This window comes from Panthera uncia (assembly GCF_023721935.1).
Source record: "Panthera uncia isolate 11264 chromosome B3 unlocalized genomic scaffold, Puncia_PCG_1.0 HiC_scaffold_2, whole genome shotgun sequence".
Classification (NCBI taxonomy): domain Eukaryota; kingdom Metazoa; phylum Chordata; class Mammalia; order Carnivora; family Felidae; genus Panthera; species Panthera uncia.
In genome coordinates this window covers 4,905,697-4,916,403 of record NW_026057583.1, presented here as the reverse complement: position 1 = coordinate 4,916,403, position 10,707 = coordinate 4,905,697, and the positions used below count along the sequence as shown (strand labels likewise).

The following is a 10,707-nucleotide window of genomic DNA, read 5'->3' as shown; positions in this document are numbered from 1 at the left end:
CCGGCAAGCTTTCACTCACAGGCTCTCTGTTCACTGGGAACCAGCCGACAGCCTGCGGCCCGTTTGCTGAATCCTCGGCCCCGTGGGCGTCCCCTAAGGGACACATTAACCAGAGCACAGAGCAGCCATCCACCCTGGGCTGATTTTCATTCTAAGGAGCCGCCCCCTCAGAATCTTCTGCGGGGAGCAAGAGACACACGGGTGGGGTCTGGGCCGCGGGGAAGAGAGAGCGGGCCCTGCTGGGGCCAAAGAGGCAGAGTGCAGCGGTGACGGGCTGGGGGCCTTTTTGTCCCGTGACGTGCTGCCCTGGAGAGACGGACGGACGGACAGAGGCCGCACGTGGGATTGAACAGGAGGCCCAGGGACCCGCGTCGCGGGCGAGGGGTCTCCCGGGGACAAAAGCGATGTCGTCTCTCGTAGCTCTTCCGTGGTCCACGTGCCTGGTGTGAATGACATCCAGTCCTCCTCGTCAACGGGCCAGAACATGTCCCAAATCTCCCGACAGCTGAACCAGAGTCAGGTGGCGTGGACAGGGAGCCGGCCGCCCTTTCCCGGACAGGTACGGGCCTCAGTGAGGGCGTTGCCCCGGGTGCCAGGCTGCTGGGAGCCCCCGGCCCTGGGACACGCCCAGCCCCCTGGTAGTCGCCATGAGGCGGGTGTCCACTGTGGAGTCCGCCGAGCCCAGCGCCCCGAGAGCCCCGCTCACTGCGGGACTGGGGGCAGGTTCAACCAGACCCGCCCCAGAGACGCGGGGCCCAAGTCCTGCAGTTCCTGGGCCCACACACGCTGGCCCGATCCCAGGCTCGTGCCCAGTTGGCCAGGAGGGCCATGGGGAGTCACCGTCGGCCACTGGGGTGGCAGCGACCCACCTGGGGCCTGCTGGTGACACCGCCCTCCTCTCTGCTTTGTCCTGATTGTAGCAAATCCCTTCCCAGTCTGGCAAGACTCAGTCGTCTCCCTTTGGGATTGGAACGAGCCACACGTACCCAGCAGACCCCTCTTCCTACAGCCCTCTCTCCAGCCCAGCTACGTCCTCGCCCAGCGGGAACGCCTACTCCAGTCTCGCCAGCAGGACTCCGGGGTTCGGTAGGTGGGGCGTGAGGGCGGGAATTCCCGGGGGAGCCAGCAGAGTGCTTTCTGCACATCCCGAGTTCGGGGGACCGAGCCCCCAGCTCCCAGAGCCCTGGGACCAGGTCTGGGGGTTTCCAAGCGCCTCCTGTCCAGCTCTGGGGGTCCGGTGGTATTCCTAAGACACTGGCTGCTTGGGTCTTGGCTTTGTGGGGTGACTGGCATTTCCAAGGCCCTGGGACTATATTCCTGTGTGCCGCTGCGTTCTGAGAGCTGTTTCAGCCCTTTTCGGTCCTTGGCAAGGAGTTTCAGGTGCCCCACGTCAAAAACACCATAACCTTGGTTTCAAACAGCCAGGGAACAGTCGTGAGGATGGCCAATTGTATAAAGACGTCGTATGTGAATAAGAGGCACTGTGATGTTCTCTCTCTTGTTAATATGCAAAGAGGGGCCCCTCCCACGTGAGAACACCTGTCCCAGCTCCTCAGGCCGTAAAGGGTTAAGTGGCCGCTCCTTCTGGTGTGAGTCCCGGGGGCCTTTGCTCCTGCTGTGTGGCTTGTGTGGCTGGCGTGGGCCGGGGCTCTGCTTCACATCAGGAGGGGCTGGGGAGGGGCCCGGGGCCCGGCCCAGCATCCTGAGCTGACGCCCGCCCGCCTTCTCACAGCGCGGTCGCCGGTGACAGCCAATGACATGGCCCTTGGGGCGGGCGCCTCGCTGCTGATCGGGATTTCCATTCCAGGCCGGAAGCTCCCCTTTGCGCGTCTGTCGGCCTTAGGGACGAGGCCGTGTCCCTCGCCCGCACGCGGGGTCGTCCACCGCGCCCCACGTCTTCTCCCACCCCCGCCACTCGCGGCCCTGCAGCCCCTGCGGCATGAGGTCGTGGGCGTGGCGTTTCGCAACCTCTTGGGGTCACTGCCGCGTGGCTGCAGCTCAGCTCTGCGGCCGTCCGTTCACTTGGAGCAGGTGCTCGTGTGGGGCCTCAAGCTCCCCCTGCCGGCTGGTTCCGCGCCGTTTCAGGAAGGACAGGCCCCGAGCCGCTGCCTTCCAGGCCCCGGGCACCCAGCTCGGAAGCCACCCTGGTCCCCTCACCCTCACCTCCCGGCGGTCTCTGCCTCCGGCTCCGGCCCCTGGGGAGCGGTCCACACGCCTCACCCTGAAGGGGCCGGGGCAGACCAGGCCTGCAGGCACCCGGTGCTTCCTGGGAGACGGGAGGCCTGGCCCTCGGTGCGGCATCGAGGCCGGGAGACGCACGGGCACCGGGAGACGGGCAGGGCAGCTCTCTGGGGACAGCAGCCTCGGTGTGACACAGGCCCGGGGGGCCGCCGGGTCTGGAGGGTCAGGGGAGAGTGGGTGCTCGTCCTGGCAAGGCCACAGCAAAAACAGCGGGGGCCCCTGCGCTGCCCTGGCGATCTGGGCTCTGATCTCCACCTGGCAAATGCGGGCTCTGAGCTGTAGACGTAGATGAGACACGGGAGGGACACAGGCCCCCGGCTGAGGCCCCTGCACGACTCGACGGCCAAGAGCAGCCCCACACGGACGGGGCTCCGGGCTCAACAGACGCCTCTGCATTGCGCTCACGCTCTCCTGCCCTCGGCGATCCCAGTGGGAGTCACGGCCGCGGCTGACTCTGGACGCTCTGTCTGCCCGGCACTCGGCACGCGAGAATCCTTCGGTGCTGCCGGTAGCCCTAAGGGGAGATGCCTGATCGCTCCCATTTCACAGAGAAGTACACTGAGGCGCGGTGAGGCCCCCTCGGGCTCTGCTCACCAGCGTCTTCCGATCCGCTGTTCAGGGCGCCTTAGAATCGGATGGGGATCGGTGTCCCTGCAGAGGTCTCTTGGTCTGTGTTAACAAGAGGGCCGGGACCCCCTTGGCAGGGTGCGTGGAGAGCGGTTTCCCGTGGCCTTCCCTCTGTCCCTCCTTTGCTGACGGTGACCCAGAGGGGGCCGTGGCGGGCTTGGAAGCCAGGCCCTGGGGAGGGGGACAGGAAGCTGAGGGGGAGCTTGGGACGGGGGTTGGTCTTGATGGGGGGGTGCCAGCACCATCCAGACGAGGCGCTCGCGGGGGCCGGCCAGCGGCTGGTGTGGGCAGGAGGCCCCAGCACAGGTGTGGGGGGCTGGGGGGCAGGCGGGGCGGGGATGGGGGATGTGCAACGTGTCGGAGACCCATAGCTCTGCTCCAGGGGCTTCAGGGACACGGGGCCCGTGGGGACGGGCTTCGGGCAGGGTCAGAGAGAAGAGGGTGTTCAAGGGGCTGGTGAACAAGGATGGGTAGTCCCGAGCACGGTGGGAGGGGTGCAGGGAAGAGAGCGGGAGAAGGGACAGAGCAGCCCCACTAAGGTCAGACTCAGCAGTCATCGAATGAACCCAGGACTACGAACCAGCCGTGTCTAGCCGTGCAGTGGACACTCCCCCAGGCCCCATGTGCGACCTGAGTGGCTTCCGGGCCCCCTCTGAGGGCGCAGGCCGGACGGCCGTGCGTGGGGCCTGCTGGTTGGGCCCGGAGGGTTCGCAGGCCCGCAGCCCCCCTGCCCACAGTACCCGGCTCAGCTGGTTGTCCGGGGCCGGATACCGGGGTCCCGACTGCCCTGCGTCACCGGCCGGAGCAGGCGAGCTGACCGCCGGCACCCCTGGCGGCCGCTGTGACCAAGGTCTGGCACAAACAGGCCAGCGCTCCGGCGGGCTCCTCAGGATGGCCTGTGGACCGAGCTCCGACCTTGAACGGGAAAGCGGCCCTTCTGGGTTCTGGCACCTTCTACGAACCACACGCTCGTTTGCTCCCCGGGTTTCCCGGCATCTGCCCAAAACGCTCCCGCCCTCGCGGGCCTGGTGACGCGCCCTGAGCTGCGCTGCTGATGCGTTTCCATTTCCAGAACTGGTTTCAGCTTCTGCTCAGCCTGGGTCTCACCCTGCCCGACGAGGAGGTCCAGACGCGGAACTGGAGCCACGTCCTGGGGGCCAACAGGTGCGAGCGTCGCCTCCCTGTGGAGCTAAGCGGGAGGGGCGCGGTCCGGGTCCAGGCAGGACGCAGAAACCACACCAGCCACGGGAACCGGGACGCTCGGTATAAAGATCCTTAACTAAGAAGAGGCGGTGAAAGACGCGGCCTGAGGAAGACCGGTGCGGCCAACGTGGGCACCAGCTTCCCGCTCAGAGAAGCGGGTTGCTCCTACGACCCAGGAATCCACGCGCTTCTCGAGGTTGTGAAGTTTGGTCTGGAAGCCCACCCGTTTGCCCGGATGGCAGCAGCCCGCAGCACGCTCTCCTTGGACCGCGGGGCTGGCGGGCTAGGAGCGGCCAGCCCCGCGTCACCCGGGAGGGGTCGCCTTGTAGTCACGGCACATCGTGGAGTCTGCCCGTCACCCGCGCGGCTCGGGAAACGGTGTCTCGGTGGCAGAGGCTGGAAGAAAGAAGGTCCTCCCCCGGGCCTCCTGGCGGACGGCAGTGAGTCCCTCCCGCAGGTCACTGCCTGGGAGGGACCTCCCCGGGAAGACCCCGCGACGGGAGGTCCGGCTTCCGCGTCCCCCCGACGCCGCCCGGCTCCCCCTGCAGCTGTCGGCGCTCCTGGTGGCCTGGTCGCTCATCTGTCCTCCCCAGGGCACTGGCCAGTCTTGGTCACCACCGTGGCCCCAGCACTCTGCTCAGCGGCAGGTGCACGGTGGGCGTTGGATACAAACGCTCGGTTTACCAAGCGAGCGCACGGGGCGTCCGCGTCAGAACGGGGCTCCGGCATTCACAAGCCGGACGAGTCGGGCCAGTTCGCTCCCTGGCGTCTTAGAGCCTCGGTTTCCTTGTGTGGCAAAGGCGGGTAACGGGCCCGTGTCTTAGGGTCAGAGGGAAGAGTAAGTGACACGGAGTGACTTTTCCCGTGGCGAACGTTTAAGAAGGAGCATTTCCCTTCCCGGCAGTTTAAGGATGTTTATTCTGAAATCCCACGTCTGTCGTCAGCAGAACTACGCCGACCGTCCTGCAGCCTTCAGCCCCTGCCGCCTGGCCCGCCGCGGGGCGTCACGGGGCTGACGCAGGAACGTGCATGGGTTTCATCACAAGCTGACGGTGGCCGGGACGCTTCAAATGGGAGGAGGAGGAGAGGGTGACGGGAGGTTCGGCCCTCTTTCCGCTCCTTTCCGTTCTTCTTTCCCTCCGCAAATACGTCCGGAAGTCTCCAGTATCGAGAACTGGGGGGACCCTCGGTGACGCGTGACCTGGGGCTGGGTCAGCGTAGTGGCGGCCCCGCCAGGAGGTGACGTGAGGCCACAGGCAGGCTGGCACCCGACGGGGCGCTGCGTTCAGGGACGCGGTGCAGGGGAGTGGACGTGAGCCGGAGGAGAGAGCCCACAGCCGTGCCTTCCCCGCCTGGAGGCTCTGAGGGGGAGAGAAGCTGGATTGTCGCACAGGGAGCCCGAGGCACCCCTCGGAGACTTAGACCCCCCCAGGCCGGGCAGGTGATCCCGCAGCCGAGAGAAGCAGGGCTGTGCGCGCCCACCCACCGGACGCAGGTGTGGTGTCCTGACCGCCCGCGGCCTCCACCTGCGCCCCCTCCGCCCCGCGTCCGCTTCCAGGCGCCCTCACGCCGTGCACCCGTTGCCACGGCGGCCGCCTCGTATCTGGGCTCCTTTGCTCTCTGTGCGCTCGCCCTGGGCGGTGGGGCTCCCGGATGCACGGGGCTGTGCGGCCGCTCCCCTGCCTGCGAACCCCCGCGGGTCCCTGCCACCTGCACAGCGGGGGACCCGAGCCTGGGCCTGCCCTCCGGCTGGTCACACTCAGGCCCTTATCCCCAGAGCCGCCACTGGGTCCCCGGGCAGAACACGCCCTCCTCACGCCCACGTCTTTGCGCAGACGGATCCCTGCGTCGGGGACGCTCTTCACCGTGCCTCCGAGCTCTGTGCCGTCAGCTCCTGCCCCTGGGAGCTTTTCCTGCATGCGGGGACGGGTCAGGTGCCCTCCGAGAGCTGGCTTTGTCACTGTCGCACCCTGTCACGGCAGCCCCCGACTGCGTGGCCCTGCCTTTCTGTCCCCTCCCTGCCCTGCCGTGAGCTCCTCCAGGAGGGGCCGGCTTCCTGGCCTGGGTGCCTACCTGCAGGGAGCCGGGGTCAGGGCAGGAGCTCAGGACCAGCATATGGGGGGTGGGGGGGGGGGCAAGGTTAAGGCCGTAGCCGGAAGGAAAGATGGAAGGAATTGATTCACGGCGGGCAGAACCCCAGCAAGGACTCACTGTGGTGGCAAAGTCCTGGGGCCTCCCGAACCGCGGTCCCTCCCCCGAACACTTTGTGGGCTCGCCTGTGGTCAGTGTCGCCGCTGGAAAGGGCAGGATGGGGCCTGTCCTGCTACCCAGAGCCTGACGGAGAGCTCATTGCCTGCAACATGGCACCGAATGGTTTACAAGAGAGAACGTTCGAGGTGTTTCTTTTTTTTTTTTTTTCAGCGTGCTCCCGGATAAACTGATCCTCTTAGGTTGAATCTTCAAAATATTTTAGACCGACTTCTGCTCGTTTTTCCTGCTTGGTTTTTCCATTGGGTGTTTGTTGTAAAGTGTAGACGGAGACAAGCTGCTCTCCGCACAAATTAACGTGCCGATTCCTGCAAAGAGGCCCATCTCCGGGTCTGAGCCGCGCCCCAGTGCCTTTGCTCACACGCCACCTGGAAACACTCAGGGACGAGCCAGCGGGGCCGTGGCTCGGGGCCCCCGTGGAAGGCCCTCGCGGCTTCAGCGCAGTGAGGTTGGCGGAAGGCAGGGCACGCTGAGCCGAAACTCTTCCTCGGGCAGAACCAGACTTTTCAGAGGACAGCCCGGGGGCTGCAGCGGCAGAGATGGCTTCTCCCTTCTTGGGGCTGCAGGGGGGCGGCCCGGGGTGGGGGTGGGGGCGCCCGGAGCCCGCAGACAAGCCCCCCACCAAAGCTCCAGAGGGCACGGAGGGCTCCAGGACCGAGCCCCCGGTGCCCCTGCCGGTGCGCTCCGAGGGGACCCGCCCCCTGCACCGAGTGCTGGCGGTTGGCATCGACTTGCTACCCGTGGGTCGGTGCAAGCCGGAAGGGGACGGCGGCCGGCTCTGGACGGAGCGTGCCTTCCAGACGCGGCGGCCTCTGGGCCGTGGCAGGTCCGACGGAGCCGCGGCTCGGCCCTGAAGGCGGTGTCCTGTGCGTGGGCTCTTTCAGCTGAGAGCGGACAGAGCGGCGGGCAGTTCCAAGGGCGGCCCTCGGAGGTCTGGTCCCAGTGGCAGAGCCAGCACCACGGGCAGCAGAGCGGTGAGCAGCACCCCCACCAGCAGCCCGGTCAGACTGAAGTGTTCCAGGTAAATCGAGCGAGCACCGCCTTGTCGTAGGTACCGGCACCTTCTCTCTGCTTCCTTTCCCCTGCCCCCTGCCACAGCCCCGCCTGCTCCATAGAGACCTGAGTTCTGGCCCAGCCCCGGGGACGGGGGCCGGGAGCCCGGGCCTCCGCTGCCCTCTCTGGTCGGGGACACCCGGGCATCACGTAGCCGTCCGTCGTTGGAGACGCTCCCGGCCACGCCTTGTCCCCTAGCCCCGCGCGCCAGCGCTCTGCCCCCTTGGGGTTTTTCTGGGCCCATCTTCGGCCACAAGTTTCCCCGGGAGGAAGGTTCCAGATGGAGGCGTGAGCTGATTGACTCCCCCTGAGCCCAGTGCTCGGCCCATCCCACGGGGCCCGCACGAGGAAGAAGCACCGAGGCGCCTTCCGTTGTGCCCGGAGCTCCAGGTCTGCCCTGCAGAGCACGGATGCGCAGGAAGCACGTGGGGGGAGGGACTTGAGACCCCCCGGCCCGTAACCCCCCTCCCGAGGGGGCTCTCTCCTCGTCCCCAGCGCCTCTCCCACCCAGCCGAGCGACACCTTCGCAGACAGGGGTCTAGAACCCAGATGTCCCTCTAGGTCTCCAGAGGGGCAGCGTTCTGACCTCCTTCCTCCTTCCTTACGCCGCACAGCAGCCGCGTGGCGCAGAATTCCCCAACCCGGCTCTTCGTGGTCGCGAGGCTAAAAAGAATTCTTGGTCAAATAAGCGCGTGAAACGCTGGTTAAGCAAAGTTGTTCAGTTTCTTGACCGCAGGACTTATCAGAGGCTTTTATTATACTAATGAAGACTGAGGCTATTTTAGGCGGTAGGCGGAGTGCGTATGCCTTGTTCCCCACAACCGCTCGTCCACACAGTCCTTTTTCTCCCAGAGTGTCTCACGGGCCAAGAATTTGAGAGAACACGCCTTGGGAAATTTTCCGCAGGGGATTGAAATACTGGCTATGCCCATTGTCTGGATGGGCACTCTGAGGCCGGCCGAACTCGAAGGGCCTGTTACAAGTGAAGCTTCAGGAGGCAGGCATTTGGCCCCGCCCCCGGAACACGCACAGCCTTGCTCCGGGCCCTGATAGGTTCACCCCACCGATGGGCTCCTGTGCGCCCTCTGTCCTGGCTTTACATACACGCGGGTTATGTCCTGAGGCTCGGTTTACCTGCTGGGATGACCCCGCCCCCCCAGGGGGTAGCGGCTTCCGGGTGTGGACATCTGAGGCCCCCCTGAGACCCCTGGGCTGCCCCAAGGAAGGTGAGCGTGAGGGGGAGCGGCAGGCTGGGCTCCTGGGACACGCAGGTGCCCAGGAGGGTGAGCTGACCGCCCTCGGCCTTCTCTTCTCCCCTCCCGCAGGACATGCTGCCCATGCCCGGAGACCCGACCCAGGGGACCGGCAACTATAACATCGAGGACTTCGCGGACCTGGGCATGTTCCCGCCCTTCTCCGAGTAGCGGCGGGCAGAGTGCGGCTGGCGCTGGGCGGCGTGGCTCCTGTCGTGACCGCGCCACCCACGCGGGCGGGGCCCCCCCTGCACCCTGCTTGCCCCGCCCGCCCCGCCACGGTCCCCCCCAGCAGAAAGCGTCTCACCCCCGTGCTCCTCCCCTGCACAGCGCCTCTCCGCTCTGGCCCCCAGCCCGGGGCCACCGACCAGGAGCCCCGGTAGCCGTCGGGGGGCTGGTTGTATTTATTGTACTTTGTGTGTGCTTGGGAGGCGAGCCGACTGGGCGCCGGGAGTCTGGTTGTGAATAATCTCCTAGTAGACGGTTTTCGCCTATAAAACGTTCACCTGTAGTCCAGAGTGAGTGTCCGGGGCCTGCCCAGGCCTCAGGAATTGGGTTTCTTCCCGCCTTTAACCGCCGTGGGTGGGCGGGCTCGGGTGCGGGGAAGGGAGGCCAGCAGGACGCCTGGCCTGTGTTCTCCGCGCTGGGCCCGAGCAGGCGGGGACCCAGGGCCGGACGCCAGCTCCCCTGCCCCCAGCTCAGCGGCGCCCCGACTGGAGTGAGCTTGGCCCGGGGTCCCGGTGCCCGGCTGCGGTTCCACAGCCTCGCCAGGAGTCCTGGCCGGGAGCCCGCTCGCTTTAATGCGCCGGGCTTCTGAGAGGAAGCGGCTGCCTCCTCTTCCAGGAGGCCCCGAGGACCTGGCTGCCTGGTGAGCACACGCCCTCGTCCCCCCACCAGGCCAGCGCCTCTGGGGCTGCAAAGCCCTGGGCCTTATGTGGAAGAGCGAGGGGGGAGGCGGGACGCCCAGGCCCCCTCGTCCTGTGCCCTGCCGTGCGGGCCTGCTCCCCCAGGACCGGCCCTGGCGGCCACGTTGCATCAGTGACCTGGAGGGGGCTCAGGTGCGGACCCGCACGGGAGCAGGAACGCAACCCACCAGGCCCCTGAGCCTTCTCTCCTCGGCCGGCTGGGGGGCCGTGGTGTCTGGGGAGGGACAGGGTGCAGGTCTGTGAGGCAGGAGGCTGGGGCTCCCGCTCCGATTCTGCCACACTCTCCCCGGGGCCCCGAATTCCTCAGGTGGTCTCAGGACGCGAAGAAGAGCCCAATTCTGGAAACTTCTGCTGGCTGACTGAGCCGTGGTCCCTGGCTGGCTGTGTTTCCCCGTCTTTGCTGACCTCGCCCCCTCCCACGCCCTGTGCGCACAGAGGCAGGCTCTCTGAGCCTCTCCTGTCCTCTTCGTGACAGCCACGCCTGGCCCCACCGTCCCGTGGGCCCCCTGACTCCCACCCCCGGGAAAGCCCTGCGTCCCTCCCAGGGTCCCTCAGGCAGCCCTGCTCAGGCACCTGCCTCGGACACAACCCACGTGTCCCTCCCCTGGGATTCCGGAAGGCCAGGCCGAGTGGAGCAGGGTCTCAGCTGCCTGAGAGCAGAGTGGGCCCGGCGTGCAGGACGGGGCCGGGAGCAGTGTCTGCGCTGACCTCTGCGAGCTGGGCATTAAACGCCAGCCCCGCCCGGTGTCCGTCAGGGATCCGCGTGGCCTGTCTTGCTTGGAGAGGTCCACCTGTAACAGTCCAATGTGGGTAGAATAGCTTTGGCGAGCAGCCAGCTCTGGGTGATCCTGGTTCCTAGACTCTGGGTTCACACTCACTCAGCAGTTTCTAGAGCAGCTTTAACCCCTTTGTGTATAGCGGTGATTGACGATTGAGTACCGGGTTTAGGCACACCGGGGTCATTTTACCCTCCACACACCCTCACCGTGCCAGACCCAGAGATGGGGACAGGTGCCAGACCGCCGGGGGGTGGTGAGGGGCAGGTGCCAGACCTGGGGGGGGGACAGGTGCCAGACCCAGAGATGGGGACAGGTGCCAGACCTGGGGGTGGTGAGGGGCAGGTGCCAGACCTGGGG

The 10,707-nt window shown here is 66.6% G+C and overlaps 1 protein-coding gene across 1 annotated transcript in view; it reads left to right on the top strand.

Moving 5' to 3' along the window:
* ARNT2 (aryl hydrocarbon receptor nuclear translocator 2) overlaps positions 1–10,618 on the top strand; it is a 110,227-nt gene extending 99,609 nt beyond the window's left edge. Inside the window, exons 15-18 of the mRNA XM_049614354.1 lie at positions 421–559; positions 921–1,086; positions 7,224–7,360; positions 8,718–10,618. Coding sequence (XP_049470311.1) covers positions 421–559; positions 921–1,086; positions 7,224–7,360; positions 8,718–8,816 — 541 coding nt within the window. The 3' untranslated portion in view covers positions 8,817–10,618. The remainder of the gene's footprint in view (positions 1–420; positions 560–920; positions 1,087–7,223; positions 7,361–8,717) is intronic.
* Positions 10,619–10,707: the final 89 nt, after the last annotated feature.